This window comes from Pristis pectinata, chromosome 3 (assembly GCF_009764475.1).
Source record: "Pristis pectinata isolate sPriPec2 chromosome 3, sPriPec2.1.pri, whole genome shotgun sequence".
Classification (NCBI taxonomy): domain Eukaryota; kingdom Metazoa; phylum Chordata; class Chondrichthyes; order Rhinopristiformes; family Pristidae; genus Pristis; species Pristis pectinata.
The window spans coordinates 106,598,626-106,615,017 of record NC_067407.1 but is presented as its reverse complement, the minus strand read 5'-3'; the positions used below and the strand labels follow the sequence as shown (position 1 = coordinate 106,615,017).

The following is a 16,392-nucleotide window of genomic DNA, read 5'->3' as shown; positions in this document are numbered from 1 at the left end:
TCAAAGCCTTATATTGCAGCTGGCTTGAGCTGGTCCAGTTAAGCTCTTGGGCAATTGTGATTCTCATGATTTTGTGTGAGACTCAGCAGTGGTGACATTGAATATTGGAAGTAAATGACCAGGCCAAGACTTGATGAAGATGTTTTATTACTGAATGATTTGAACACGGTGAACACCATGACAGCTATCAGTTCCTGACCTAAAATTGGAGAAAAGGAGGCTTATTAAACAGAAATGGTGGTTAGATGAAGGATGGTATTCTGTTGGATGCGATGGAGGTGGCTATCTTCCCCTCACTTTGTCTGGCTGCAAGGCTCCCCCAATTCCAGAGGTTTCTCTATGGTAACAAGCTCAATGGCCAAGGAGAGAGAAAGGGAGACAGCAGCTTCACTCTCACCAGTAGTGGGTGATGAGAGACTGTAGGACCCAGGCACCTTGTCAACACATGGAGAGGTGTTGTCAGAACCCAGCAATGATCTACATTCGCCATGTGGCCCAGTGTGCAACCCTAAGGTCCTCAGTGCTGGGTGGCTGCAACACATGCCCCAGCCTGCCCAATGTCAGTACCCAATAAGAAGCATCTCCAAACTGAGCCACGGGCTGCTCATGGCTGTAGGGACACCAGTGGAGGACAGGGGTTTGAACCAGGTTCCTAGCACAGCAGCACACAGCAATGGGGAGGGAAGAGATTGGTGCCAGGTTCCTGGTGCCCAGATTCCTAGCAATGTAGCATACAGCAGTGAGGAGTGCAGTGTTTCACTCCAGGTTCCTGCACAACAGTGCTGTCAGTAACACACATCTCTGTACAATGTTATAAAGGCACCTTTTAGTGCTGTTCCATTAGTGCATTCATTCTTGGGAACACATCCAGAGCACTACACAAGATATCAGTTTGTAATAGGAAGCAAGCATGAAACTCTTCCCATACCTTGCATCACGGGAAGTGGAGGCCAGTCATCTAAGCATCAGGATATTACTGGAGGAAGTGCTTGGCTGTGTACTGGGCCAAACCATCTTCAGCTACTTTATCAGTTTTCTTCATTTCAGTGTTAGAAGAAGGAATTTTGATGGTAATTGCACAAATTGAGTTCCTTAGAAAATGATTTTTTTTAAATGGAGTTCAATCAACGACATTCATCCTTCCTGAAACTCCAAAGCCTATCCATCATTACAAGGCAAGAGTCAGGAGAGAATTGGAATAACCTAGGTAGGTGAGCTTCAGCAATGCTGAAGGGGCTGGAAGCCATCCAGGACAATGCCACGTATTTGATTGGCACACCATCCAGCACAGTAAAGATTCACTCCCTTCACCACTGGGGGTATACTGTGCCTGCAGTGAGTACTTTCTACAAACTGAATGCTGCAATTTTCCAAAGCTAAAAACTCCAACAGCTTTAAAAAACACCACCTGCAAGTTCACCTTCAGGTCATGCACACTACTGACTTGGAAATACATTGCTGTTCCTTAACTGTAGCTGGGCCAAATTCCTTTCATTTCTTGTCTAACAACATTGCAAAAGGTTCATCATAGTCTCCAAATAATAGCTCACACAAGTTTCCCAAGGACAATTAGGGATGGGTGTTAAATTCTGATCATGCCGGCAACAGCAAAAATCTATGAGAGCATTGCTATCAGTTAACTAAAGCCAGAGTTAGCAATTCTTGTATTTTTGGTTAATCATTTACTTACAAGGGGAGTTAATTATTGGTGAAGATCCAAGAGACTGAAGATACTGGAATCTGGAGCAGAAAGTGAGCTGCTGCAGGAAGTCAGCAGGTCAGGCAGCATCTGTAATGGAAAATGGACAGTTGACATTTTGGGTTGAGACCCTGCACCTGGACTGAAAGAGCAGAGGGAGATAGCCAGTACACATTCCAAAGATGTATGGGTTAGGAAGTTGTGGGCATGCTATGTTGGCGCCGGAAGCGTGGCGACACTTGCGGGCTGCCCCCAGAACACGCAAAATATGCATTTCATACTCTATGCATAATATGCATTTCACTGTGTCAATGTACATATGACTAATAAAGATATTTCATCTTATAAAGTAGTGACGGAGTTGGGTCGGGCAAGAGCTGGCAAGAGATGGGGGGTTGAATGACAGATGGACTCAGGTGGGGGAGGAAAGAGTCGAGATAGTGATAGAGGCTGGGAGATGATAGGTGGAGGCAACAATGGTACGCAGATTATAGAATCTGATAAGAAAGGTGATTAATCTCCTTCCGCTAACCGTATGATTGCTTTTGTTACATTAATGGCCAAACGATCCATTTTGCTTAAATGGAAGGATCCAATACCCCCTACTACTTTTCAATGGTTTTCTCAAACTATATCATGTTTAACCTTGGAAAAAATTAGGAGTGGTACTGTTGATCCTTCGCTTAAATTTGAAGATATTTGGAGTCCATTTATTCAATATTTTCACATGACGTAGATCCCCTTTCAATAGCTTTCCAACTTGGAGGAACGGACTTGACGACATAATATTGCTCTGTTTCTACTGAGAAATTTTAGCCCAGTTTTTTTTTCTTTTTTTTTGTTGTTTGTTTTTTCTTTAAAAGTTTTTTTTGTTTAGTTTATATTGTTCATAATTTTTTTATTGATTTTTTTAAAATTTATATAATAAATCTTTTTCTTTCCTTTCTTTTACATTATATTCATTTACTAAGAGATCGTTGGATCTACAGATTTTTTAAATATTTTATTGTTCTTTATGATTATATATGCTATGATTGTTATCCTGATCTCTTTGTATTACATGTATAAATATTGATGCTATATATTAATCTGTATTAATTTGAAAACTAATAAAAAAGATTGAAAAAGAAAGAAAGGTGAGGAGGAACAAAGTAAGGGATGTGAGGTGGGCGGATGGGAACTTGTTAAACATTAACCCCAAAAACTAAACTCGTAGGGTGTGTGTGGCAAATTCCCAAACTCCAAGTCCAGGAATGGTTCTTAAAGTTCAGTTCGGCAAACCATAAGGTGAAACGTGAGCAAAGGCTTCTTCAACAACCACCATTGACTGAAGACAAAACATAGATGTAGAGGGAAAATAGAGAGTAATTATGAAATCCAAATGTTCCACGATGGAACCCAAACGACACCTCAGTGTTTTCTCAAACCATGGCCGTCCACACAAATACCTGCTTCCTTCTACAGGTCAACACTGGGGGAAGGGACCCAGTGGAAGGAGTGTGTGGGTTATGGCAGATAGAGTAGGTGTGATCTTTGTGTGTAATGTTTTAACGCTGTTGCCACCAATTCAGCTATTATGGCTTATTGTTCACTCCTCTGCTTTTAGGTGTGTTAAAAGTTATTTTTGGTCAGACAAAAGTCGTCTTTCACCGAGTTGATGATATTCCAGCAGTATTTGATATCTGTCTCAGTGTGTGACCCTGGGAACAGCCCATAGATCAGAGAGTCCTCTGTTATGCAGCTGCTTGAGGTGAACCGAGACAAAGACCCTTGCATCCTCCCCACTGCAAATTGTCCCGACGGCAGCGTGCATTAAGGATGACATTTTGACTGTGCAGGAAGGATCTGGCAGGGAGGGCCCCTCTCACCGCCAGCCAAGTGAGGCCTTGGTACTTGTTGGTGAGTTCTGGCGAAGAGGCATACTGCCGGATGATTTGGGCAGTTTGCTCGGGGAACCACTCCACAGTATCATTAGAGTCCCTGTCTTGCAATATCTGCAGGACGTCCCGTGCTAAACACTGCCTGATGGACTTGTGATCAAAGGCGTTTGCTTGGAATAACTTTTGCAAGTTGACATGAAGCTTGAAGGGAGTTGTCTTCAAGTGAAAGTGGGCTAATTCCTAAACATACATCTCTTCCAAAAGAAATCTCCACCCTACCTCCCATATCATCCCAAAATCCCTAATTCTCGCCCTCACCCCCTTCTTTCCTCATATTCACCTTTTTGCTCTCCCTTACTGTCATGTTGGCCTTTGGTTACTGAGTCTGGCAGGCAAGGAGTGTGACAGTAACATTGAGTAGTTGAGAGAGATCTTGGAGAAATCCATGCTAATAACACTTCTCCTCCATCAGGCCAGTAGCCCAATAAGTCTCACAGTCCAGCAACCCAGGTTTGAGCCTGGCCCCCGATGTTGTCTGTCTAGAGTTTGCACGTTCTCTCTATCACCGCAAAAAAAGTTGTAAATTCAGGTCTATCGATTGCTTCAGTCTGATACAACGTAAATGTGATCAAGTTGATGAACTGTCCAAGGGTTAGGATTCCAATCGCTTTGCAGTTACATTGTTTATCGCAAGCGACAGTGCAACAGGTCAGCTTTTAAGGAATTACAGCAATGCCTTCAGAAAATACGAAAAACGCAGTTAAAGTCCAGTTGCCATTATTTGGTTTTTCCAACTTTAAGATTAAAAGGGACAAACGTCATCCAACTGAGTCGGACCGAGAAAACTTGGTTTCAATTGAACGAGCAACTGCATGGGGAAATATGAAACGTTTCAAAACTAAATTGAAGCAAGTCACTATTCTGCCGACTGTTGATGAGGTCCAGGAAACGGAGGGACATCCACTCGAAAGCATTCAAGAGCCAGAACAAATCAAAACATCAAACTGTAAAAAAGTTCACCTTGCTTTCCTTCCTGACAAATACGAGCCTTTGATCGAGTCTCAGACCGAAAGTGTGAATGAGAGCAAGGCAGACAAAAAATACAAAAGAAAGCAAAAGCTTAAAAAGTGCAGGAAGGTAAGTAAGTAAAACATGCAGAACCTTAACATTTCGAAATCAACATTTTGGCATTGATTTCTGTTCAAGTGCCTCGGAACCAATGTTTATGCAAATAAACCTTTGCATTCCCTATTGGTTTAAATCCTTTTGCCTAAATTAGAACGATGAAGAGCAGCTAATGACAGCTTGAGACAAGTGGGATGGAACTTGCTGTTCTCTGGTTAGACTAGATCTCCTAGTTCGGTTTTGTGCACATGAGTGAGATTCTTTTGTTTGAATGAGTATAACAATGATTACTGTATTTAAAAAAAATGTTTCATAGTGTATAACATCCAGCTTATCCTGTGTCCTTTAGACCTCAGGATCTCATCACGGCAACAACTTTATATAATGCATTGAACGACTTGGAAAATCAGTTTCCTGGAGCTTGCAAAGGCTGTAAACTGTTTTTAAACACCCGAACCTCCGATTCCACTGCTCTTTACAACATTGCTAATCTCAGCGCGCCTACATGATAAAACGCGCCTTCAGTTCAATTGATGTCAGTGCATTTTTCATTTTAAGTATTTTTAAATACTCTTAAAACACTTAAATTTTATGCTAATTTTAAGACCATATCTTTATAATTTAAGTACAAATATGTAAAAAAAATTCGCATTTACGAAGACACGTCTCTGGCACATAGGAAATCGCCATTCCTCCTGCTTCCCAGGCTTCAAGCGAGTGGCTACTGGTGCACTTCCTTGCATAACTGACACAATAACCACTATTCTTTGCCTTAGTGGTCATACTAATTCCTGAGAAGAGATGTGAGGAAGGGGAATGATGGATCCCAGATTGCCGTGTCCCTGGAATCCTGGCAATATACGTTACCAGAGACTTGAAGTCAAATCTGGAGGGTTCCCAGGTTTGATAATAAAAGATTGATGTGGTGAATGAGTTAATGGTTTCAAATTTGTGGCTATGATGTGAACAATATAGTCAGCATTTTATTGTACATTTCTAATTGTCCTTGAAAAAGTAATGGGGAGTCACCTTCCTGAATTCTTACAATTCTTCTGCTGAAGATACTCCCACAATGTTGTTAGGTAGGTAGGGAGTCGGAGGATTTAGACCCAGCAACAATAAGGGAACAGAGATATGACCCATACCACAGTGTGCCATAGAGGGGAACCTGCAGGTAGTTTTGTTCCTATTTTTTCTGCCCTCTGCCCTCTGCCCTAGTCGTTGGTGATGGAGTGTTAGTTTGGTTAGTGCTGCCAGATTAGCCTGGGCAAATACCTACAATGCGGTTTGTAGAAGGCACACATGATGCATGAGTGATGGAGGAAATGGAAGTTTGGGGACTGGTGGTTTGAATGCCAAAGAAGTGGGCTGCTGCGTTTGGATGGTGTTGAGCTTCTTGACTGTTGCAGCTACACTCATCCAAGCAAGTTGAGAGTATTCCACCTCACTCCTGGCTTGTACCTTGTAGATGGTGCAAAGGATTTGGGGTGTCAGGAGGTGAAACATGCTGTAGTATTCAATCTGCTTTTGTAGCCACGGTATTTATATTGCTGGTACAACTGAGTTTTTGGTCAAAATGACACCTTAGATGTTGATGGTGGGTGGCCTGGCAATGGAAAGGACAATGAATTTTAAATGTAAGGGGTTTGGCTCACTCTTATTGGAGGTGACCGTTATCTGCCACTTTTGTGACTCAAAAGTTTCTTCCCATTTATCAGCCCTGGCCTGCATGTTGTTTAGTTTTTTTTTGCTCAATGTAGAAACGGGCTGTTTTTATTTGCCATGAGGTTGTGAATGAAATTGAACATTAGCCATCTGCAGTGAACATTCCCAATGAAATCCTGTGATAGATGAAATGTAATTAATGAAGAAGCTGAAGGCAATGGAGCCTAATACTCATCTTTGAAGAATATTCTACCAATGTCCTACAGCTGGTATGACTGACCTCCAACAACCACAACTATTTTCCTTTCTGCACTGTATGATGACAGCCAGAGAAGTTGGTTCCACTGGATGCTAAATGGCTTGAATTTTACTAGGGTTCCTTGATGCCACACTCAGTCAATTTCTGCTTTGACATCAAGAGTAGTATCTCTCACACCTCACCCCTAGAATTCAGATCTTTGGTCCATGTTTGGACGAAGGCTGTATTGAGGTCTGGAGCTGAATGCGAAACCTAAATTGTGAGCAGGTTATTGATGAGTAAGTACTGCTCTATAGCACTGTCAACAAAACCTTCCATCAGAGTTCATGATTGAGAGTATATTAATTGTATTGAAGTTAGTTGGATTTGTTCTACATTTTCTGAACAGGTCATACCTGTGCAATTTTCCGCATTGTTGGGTCTATGTCGATGTTGTGACTGTACTGGAACAGCTTGGCTAGAGGTGTGTCTAGTTCTGGAGATAAGGTCTTCAGTATTTCAGTTGGGTTGCTACCAAGTCCCAAAGCTGTTGCTATATTCAGTGTTCACAGCAGTTTCTTCATATCATGTGATGTGAATTGAATTGGCTCAAGACTTACTTCTGTGATGGCAGGGCTGTCAGGAGGCAGCGAGGTGGATTCGCCACTGGTACTTTGGGCTGAAAAGGATTGCTTTGTCAGGTTGGCATCTCATTTTTTGATGTGCTTGATGCTGTTCCCAACTTACCTTCTGCGTACCTCATTGAACCAGGGTCGATCCCCTGGCATGAACCGAATGGTAAAGTGAAGGATATGCTGAGCCCTGAGTTTTTAATTTCTGCTGGTGTACATGTCTGCTGCTGCTGATGGTTCTGAGATTATCCTGTTCTGAGTCGATCCTAATTAGCACCATTGCAATGGCACACAGCAGGGTGGAAGCTGTCCTCAGTGTAAACTTGAAACTGTGTCTCCATAGAGACTGTGCGGTGTTCACTTTCGCCAATGTTGTAACGAGGAAATACAACCAAACTAGTTAGGTTGATGTGGACAAAATCAAGTAGGTTTATCCCCAAGTTTGGTTTGCTCATGGCCTGTCACAAACCAGTCTGGCAGCTTTGTTCTTCAGAACTCTGGTAGGTCAGTCAGTGGTGCTGCTGCCAAGTTATTCTTGGTGATGACACTGAATTTAAAGATATGAAATGTTTATTAGAATTTGTGCTTTAGTTTATAATGGTGCTTTCCTTCATTTAATGTTTTTTGGTTGTACAGGTGAAAGGATATGAAAAGCATACACCTGTTTACAATCCCATTGAAATCAAGGTGTAAGAAACCATGAAGGCAAAAGAGACTACCAATGCTGGAATCTGGAACAAAAAAACAGAATGCTGGAAGAACTTAGCGGATCAAGCAGTGTCTGTGGAGGAAAAAGATATAAGTCGACATTTTGGGTTGAAACCCTGCATTAGGACAGAGAGGGAAGAGGAAAGATTGCCAGTATACAGTACGAGGGAGGGGTGGGACAGTTGGGCGATGGGTGGAACAATTGAACTCTCCCATAAACCCACCGGCTCCCACAGCTATGTTGACTCTACCTTCTTCCACCCTGCCTCCCAAGAGGATGCCATCCCCTTTTCTCACTTTCTCAGTCTGCCACATCTGTTTTGCCTTCTGCTCTTTGGCTTCTGAAATGTGCTCCTCCTTCCTGAAACATGGCTTCCCTTCTGCCATAGCTGATGATGCTCTCACACACATTTCCTCTAGTTCCAGCATACTTGCTCTCACTGGCCCCCACCTCTCCAGAAAGAATATTGATAAGAGCTCCCTTAGTCCTCACCCTTCACCCCACCAGTCTCCGCACCCAACATATCATTCTTCGCCTTTTCTGCCAACTCCAGTGTGATCCCACGTCAGTCACATCTTCCCCTCTGCCCCCCTTTCTGCTTTCCCCCAGGGACCACTCCCCTTATGACTCCACGGTCTGCTCATCCTTCCCATCCACCTCTCCCTGTCCCTTGGCACTTTCCCCAGCAACTATAGGAGGTGTAACATTTGTACTTTCACCTCCTCCCTCACCACCATCCAGGGATCTAAACAGCCCTTCCAAATGGGGTTCACCTGCACCTCTTCCAACCTGGTCTACTGCACTTGGTGCTCATGATGTGGCCTCCTCTACATTGCTTAAACCAATTGTAGACTAGGTGAATGTTTTACAGAGCTGCTGTGCTCTGTCCATAACAGCCATCTCAAGCTTCCAGATGCATGTCATCTTAACTCTCCTTCCCACTTCCACATTGACCTGTCGGTGCTCGGTCTTCTCCATTGGTAATGGTATTGGTTTATTATTGTCACTTTTACCGAGGTACAGTGAAAAACTTGTCTTGCATACCGATCGTACAGGTCAATTCATTACACAGTGCAGTTACATTGAGTTAGTACAGAGTGCAGAGTAAAGTGTCAGAGCTACAGAGAAAGTGCAGTTCAATAAGGTGCAAGGTCACAACAAGGTAGATCGTGAGGTCATAGTCCATCTCATTGTATAAGGGAACCGTTCAATAGTCTAATCACAGTGGGGTAGAAGCTGTCCTTAAGTCTGGTGGTACGTGCCCTCAGGCTCCTGTATCTTCTACCCAATGGAAGAGGAGAGAAGAGAGAGTGTCCCAGGTGGGTGGGGTCTTTGATTATGCTGGCTGCTTCACCAAGACAACAAGAGGTAAAGACAGAGTCCAAGGAGGGGAGGCTGGTGTCCATGATGCGCTGGGCTGTGTCCACAACTCTCTGCAGTTTCTTGCGGTCCTGGGCAGAGCAGTTGCCGTACCAAGCTGTGATACATCCAGATAGGATGCTATGGTGAGGTCAAATGCAAATTGGAAGAAAAACATCTCAGTGTCACTGAGTAGTACAGCACAGAAACAGGCCCTTCAGTCCAAATTGTCCATGCCATCTCATATTCTGCTTGGGTAACTTACAATCCGGTGGTATGAGCATTGAATTTTCCAATTTCAAGGAACCCATTCCCCTGGTGTTCTCCTCCCATACACACTTGCCTGTCCACCTTGGTTTCTTCTCCCTTTTTTCACTTTTCCCACCCCTTGCCCCCCCCCTCACCTGTGTTCCATCTGCCCATCATCTTCCTCCTCAACTTGTTCCACCTCTCATCTTCCATCCTCTATCCCACCCCTCACTGGCAAGTTTTCCTCTTCCCTCTTAGTCTTGATAGTGTTACAACTCAAAATGTCAACATGCACTTTTTGCCTCCACAGACGAGGCTTGACCTACTGGGTTCTTTCAGTGTTCTCTTTTTTCGAACAAACCATGTGACCATGGCACTGATTCCTGAACTGAGTGAGAATGATCGGTCATAATCAAGAAGATTCTTTTTTGTCCAAGTTTGACCAGATGCCATGAGACTTTGTATGGTCTGGAATTAATATTGAAGATTTCCCGGACCAGCATCTCCTGCCTGTATACCATTGCACCACCACCTTTGGTGGACTTCTCCTGTCAGTGGGACAGGACACCTAGGGATTCTGATGGAAGAGTTTAGCGTTTGACTTCTGACCACCTGTGCGATGATGTATTTTTCATTTTCCCTGAGGACAATGCTACAATACCTTGGGTACTGGATACTTTGGTGCTGATTGGTGTTACCATTTTTAACAAAACCTGTACATCAGTCTGGTTCCAGCTTCCATCATTCTGCAAAGTAAAGATAAATGGTATTGCAGAAATTATTGTGATTTGTTGTACAATGATCTTAAAAACAAAACAGCAAGAATTACTACCTGCACCCCTTATAGGTATTGAGAGAGTTGAAATTCTATGGTGTTGGTTCTCTGTTATTTTTCTAGCTACCCAAGGAGAAAGTGAAAAGGTTTCAGCTAAGTTGATCTATTAACATTATGACTAATTTTATATTATTTTCCAGTGGGCAAATGCTTGGCTCACTTGGCATTTACCAGTTAAGACATGATTGGCATTGGGAGCTTACTGTATGATCATTTTATACTTTATTTAGTGATGCATTTTACTGGAGCATGATTGAAGTGATCTTCAAGTAAGACATTACCTTGTTGAAGAATAGAACAATTCTGATATAGTACTTGCTTGTCAGTTATTGTCATATTCTGTCACCTAAATACTTGCTTTTCTTATTCTCTTTAGAACATTTTTAAAGTTCTTTGCGCTGGATGGCATTACTTTATACTTGGCATACAAGAATTTGCAAATAATTATACAACGCCATACTCAACTTCTTTTGCTGTGATTGGTGACATGCGCTGAAGGACTGTGAATATTGAAAGATTTCATATCTTGTATTTAATTTTCATTTTAATGGAAGGAATAATTATACTTCTTATTGGTAATTTTTTAAAAGGTATATTAATTTGAGGTCAACATGAACTGCATAGTTATTAAGAAGTTAAATGATTATTTGTGCCCAGGCTAAGCCAAATGCTACAATACATTGTAAAAGTAAATCAATTTCATCATTATTGTTACTACCGGTATGGTATGTCATTTTCATGAATTGTAATCATGAATGGTTTGTGAACCAGCATCTCATTTTTATTGCTAATAAATTACAGATTTTATATTTTCATTGTTTCTAGGTGTTATTTATAACCTTTAAATTCTTTCCCATGTACTCTGTAACAATCAACATGTTCTTCATACACCTATTGTGTTTTTATTGTAATGCCAGAACCACCTTGCATCCAAATGGATGGCTCCTGAATACCATCTCATTTTAAAACACAGATTTTAAAACTTTTTTTTCATGATAACCCTTGAACATATTGACAGAATCTCTGGCTTTCTAAAAAAAAGGATTCCATTTGGAACAATTGATATCACATGGTAGGTTGTTGACAAATATACAAAAAAGGAGAAAAATATGATGTATAATGTATACTATGCTTGCTGGGCAGAGATCTGGGATCTGGGGGCACAGTGGCACTGCAGGTAGTGCAGCTATCTAACAGCTTCAGCGACCTAGATTTGATTCTGACCTCTGATGTTATCTGTACGTAACTGGCATGTTCTCTCTGTGACTGCAGGGGTTTCTCTGATATGCTCTGCTTCCCTCCGCATCCCAAAGATATGATGGTTGTTAGGTTAATTGGCTATGTTAAATTACTCTGGAATATAGGTGGGCGGTGAGAGGATCAAGTGGTGTTAGTGGGAGAGAATAGGTTACCGGGATATAAACTGGGGAGTAGGATTGATGGGGATTGCTCAGATGTTCCTCCAGGGGCTGTCAAACTGTAAATTAACTAAGTTTTTCTCTCCGTACAGATGCTGCTTGGCCTGCTGGATACCTTCATCATTCTCTATTATTTCAGATTCTCTCAGTTGAGACCACCAAATTTTATGTCATTTTATCTCTGTTGATCTCCATCATATCATTACATTTGTTCTTTCCATTCCTCCCATTTTGCCTCTACATAAGATGTGTTTGATTTTTAAGTTTTCCTAGTTCCTGTAAAAGGTCATCAACCTGAAATGTTAACTCTATTTATCTCTCCATAGATGATACCTGATCCTATGATTATTTCCCACACCCTACTGTTTTCATAATGCTTGTGTGGCCATTAAATAAATTTCCAATAAACAGTAATACTCATGATATTGATTGTCAGCATCTCGTCAATGGCAATGCCATTGAATATCAAGGGGATATCCTTAGACTCTCTCTCTTAGAGTCATGGAAAAATGCAGCATGGAAACAGGCCCTACTGCCCAATGGGTCTTCAGTGCCCATCAAGCATCTATCCATATTCATCCTACCCTAACCCACTTTATTCTCCCCACATTCCCATCAACTCTCCCCAGATTTTATCACTCATATACACAGTAGGGTCAATTTGTAATGGCTAATTAACCTACCATCCTGCACATTTTGGGGATGTGGGAGGAAACTGGAGCACCCGGAGGAAACGTATGTGGTCACAGAGGGAATGTGCAAAATTCCATACAGACAGAATCAGAGGTCAGGATTGAACCTGGGTTGCTGGAGCTGTGAGGCAGTGCAGTGCCCATGCTTGTTAAAGTTTTACTTGCATGGCATGAATATTGCTTGCTACTTAATAATGCAAGCCCACCCATTGTCCAGATCTTGTTGCCAGCAAACATGGACTATTTCATTATCTGTGGACTGATAATGGAGCTGAACCTTTGCAATCATCAACAAATTGCCTTCATTTTGGCTTAATGATAGGAAATAAATTGTTTATACTTTGGCCTAAGACATTGTCCTGATGCATTTCTGCACCAACGTCATGTAGCAGTGGCCACAATCATCTCCATCTGTGGCAGGTATGACACTGGTTTCACCTAGATTGGTGGTGATTTCATGTTTAGTAGGGTCAGTGATCCCACAATTGGGTTGATGCTGCCATGACCACCACCAGTGATTTTTTCCCTTTACTATTCCTAAGGGCAGGCATGGTAGTGTAGCGGTTAGTGTAACGCTATTACAGTGCCAGAGATCCAGGTTCAATTCCGGCCGTTGTCTGTAAGGAGTTTGTACGTTCTCCCCATGACTGCATGGGTTTCCTCTGGGTGCTCCGGATTCCTCTCACATTCCACAGATGTACTGGTTAGGAAGTTGTGGGCATGCTATGTTGGCGCTGGAAGAGTGGCGACACTTGTGGGCTGCCCCCAGAACACTCTACGCAAAAGATGCAGTTCACTGTGTGTTTCGATGTACATGTGACTAATAAAGATATCTTGTCTGTTTCACCTTGACGTTAAAGGATCACTTCCTTTTGCAATTCAGATTCCGTGTGGACCCGAAAATGAACATAGATGAGATGGTTTTTAATGAGTAAGTGAAGCCTGATCCCACCATTTGGTTTAGTTCTTGGGTTACAGGACATTTTAAAATATTAGCAGAGATTGGATGTATGATGTAAAGGATACAGTGCTGGAGTTTTACTACAGAGAAAGCCATTCAATCCACCCTAATGGCAATCACTCCCTGAAAAAATAAAAAAAAGACCTCAAAATATGTCATAGGATCATCAGTAAACAAAATATGATAGCAGGCTGTGTACATATTTTAGGGTAGATGACTGAAAGCTTTGTCAAAATGATACATTAATGAGCAGTTTGAAAGAGGAAAGGGAATTGGAGAGGTTTAGGGAAGTAATTGCAGGGCTTTGGCAGCTGAAGCTAAGACCAGCAATGGGATCCCAATTAAATTTGGAGATGATAAAGAAGTCAGAATTAGAGACATGCAGAGATCCTTGAGTGTTTAACCCTGGAGGAAATCACAGGGAAAGAGTAGGACAAGGCCAAAGAGGGATTTGAAAACAAGGATAATTATTTTAAGTGCTGCTTAAATGGGAGCCAATGTAACAAGGTTGGGTTTATGGATGGATGGGATTTGTTGAAAGAGTGGACACTCGTGCAGTTTTGGATGAGCCCAGTTTACAGAGAATGGGAACAAATAGGGCTGACCAAGAATGCACCAATAAAAGTTTGCTTTTTCAAGTAATTTATCTACCTCTTTTATAAAAGTGATTTAAAATATTACACACACCACGGTTACTGCTTGGACATTTCACACCTTATGTATTTAGAAAGTAAAGAACTTGTCTTGATGGTCCCTTGTTTTTTTTTGATGGTCCTCCTAAATCCATGGTTTTATGCCATGTGAAAATAACTTACACTTAACAACACGAGAATATAAAAACTGCAGATGCTGGATACCTGAAACAAAAACAGAAAATGCTTGAAACACGCAGTAGCATGTTTGAGAAGGATAAACAGTTAACATTTCAAGTCTGGGACCCTTCATCAGAAATGAAAAAGAGAGAAATACAAGTTAGTTTTCAGTAGGACAAGGGGAATATCCCCAGTGAAATGTGGTTTAATAGGGCAATTGCCAGCACATTCACAAAGACAGAAAATGCTGAAAATACAAAGCAGGTCAGTCTGCATCCGTAGGAAGAGAAACAGAGTCAACAATTCAGGTTGAGGTCCTTCATCAGAATAGAAAAGGAGATAAAAGAAGCTGGTAAAGCTGCAAGGAGGGCAGGGTGTTGGGGGTGGGGGGTGGGGGTGTGGGAGATGTCTCCGATGAGTAAAGCCTGGTTAACCATGAAAATAAGCTGTAAACAAGGTTATCTGGTCAATGAGTGAATGGAAGCAATAAGAGAGTGAGAACATAGACAAAAGAACCTGGACAAAAGAATGTGTTAGCTGTGAAATACAGAGTAGGGGGACAAGTCCAGCAAGTTAAGCTGGCCATGTCCTCCACTCCCAGAGAGATAAGAAAAGGTATCTTTATTAGCTACATGTACATTGCAATACACAGTGAAATGCATCTTTAGCGTAGAGTGTTCTGGGGGCAGCCCGCAAGTGTCGTCACGCTTCTGGCACCAACATAGCATGCCCAGAACTTCCTAACCCGTACGTCTTTGGAATGTGGGAGGAAACTGGAGCACCCGGAGGAAACCCACGCAGACATGGGGAGAATGTACAAACTCCTTACAGACAATGGCCGGAATTGAACCCCGGTCTCTGGCACTGTAATAGCGTTACACTAACCGCTACACCACTGTGCCTGCCCCAAAAAAAAGGAAGGAGAAAAAAAACAAGCTAAGCTAATACAACAGATGGATGACAGATACAGACTGAGAAATCAAGTTACAATATTAAGTTCAGAAGGCTGCAATGTGCCCAGTGCTGTTCCTCAAACTTGTGTTGGGCCTCACGGTGACAGTACAGAAAGCCACAGACTGATAGGTCAGAGTAGGAGTGGGATGCGGAATTAAATTGGCTGGCAACAGCAAGCTCAGTGTCGCCCCTGTGGCCTGAATGCTAGTGTTCCACAAAGCCTTGATTGCATCTCAGCCATTTTTTGCACCTGTGCTCTTACCAACTGTCCTGCATGACAGAACAAGGATTGAGTTCCCCATCTACCTACCATCCCACCAACCTTCACATTGAACAGCTCATTCTCTGCAATTTTCACTACCTTCAAAGAGATTCCACTACCAGACACATCTTCCCCTCTCCTCGCCTTTTGACATTTCACAGGGACTTTTCTCTTCATGGCTCCCTGGTCCTCTCCTCCATTCCCACCAACTACCTACCTTCTTATGGCACTTTCACTTGCAACCACAGATGATGCAACGCTTCTCCTTTCACCTCTTTGCTTCTCAACATCCAGGGTCCCAAGTTGTCTTTCCAGGTGAAGCAGTGATTCATTTGCACTTATTCCAATCTAGTGCACTGCATTCAGTGTTCACAATGTAGTCTCCTCTACATTGGAGAAACCTAATGCAGATCAGGGAAACACTGCGCTTTCCATTGCCTACCACTTTAATTCCTCATCCCACTCCCACTCTGCCATATGTAACCTCCTGTACTGTTCTAACGAGGTCCAATGCAAGCTTGAGGAACAGTACTTCATCTTCCATCTGGGCATGTTGCAGCCTTCTGACCTGCTGAGTATTTCTATCATTTTCTGTTTTTGTTTTAGAATTCCAGCATCTGCAGTTTTTTTTTGATTTTCACTTCCCAGCACTTTAAGCTTCTTTGTCAGTGTAACGTGCTGTAAGTGTTAAGGCTGTCAGGTATGTCTAGCAGGCCAGACAATATGAAAGAATAAGAAAAACTAATGACTGGCAGAAATAGCCAGTTCTGATGCAGACAGAAAAAAAGAGTGAGCTCCCTAAAGTTGGAGAATTTGATATTGTGTCCTGCAGGCTGCCACATGCTCAGATGGGAGATGAGGTAGTGTTCCTTAACTTGCATTGGGCCTTACTGTAACAATGC

The 16,392-nt window shown here is 42.3% G+C and overlaps 2 protein-coding genes across 3 annotated transcripts in view; one reads left to right on the top strand and one right to left on the bottom strand.

Moving 5' to 3' along the window:
* The window catches only part of si:ch211-22i13.2 (uncharacterized protein LOC553945 homolog), a 52,608-nt gene that overhangs the window by 17,348 nt on the left and 18,868 nt on the right, over nucleotides 1-16,392 (bottom strand). The window contains exon 2 of the mRNA XM_052010887.1: nucleotides 1,691-1,789. The gene's annotated coding sequence lies outside the window, so the exon portion shown is untranslated. The remainder of the gene's footprint in view (nucleotides 1-1,690; nucleotides 1,790-16,392) is intronic.
* Nucleotides 3,955-11,170, top strand: LOC127567805 (uncharacterized protein C1orf115 homolog). 2 transcript variants are annotated; one of them, XM_052010884.1, is made up of 2 exons: nucleotides 3,955-4,720; nucleotides 10,768-11,170. In XM_052010884.1, exons 1-2 carry the CDS (start codon nucleotides 4,312-4,314, stop codon nucleotides 10,776-10,778), a joined length of 420 nt encoding a protein of 139 aa, XP_051866844.1. In that variant the 5' UTR covers nucleotides 3,955-4,311; the 3' UTR covers nucleotides 10,779-11,170. The 2 variants fall into 2 exon arrangements, with proteins under 2 accessions (XP_051866844.1, XP_051866843.1); XM_052010883.1 differs by having other exon boundaries at nucleotides 4,177-4,716.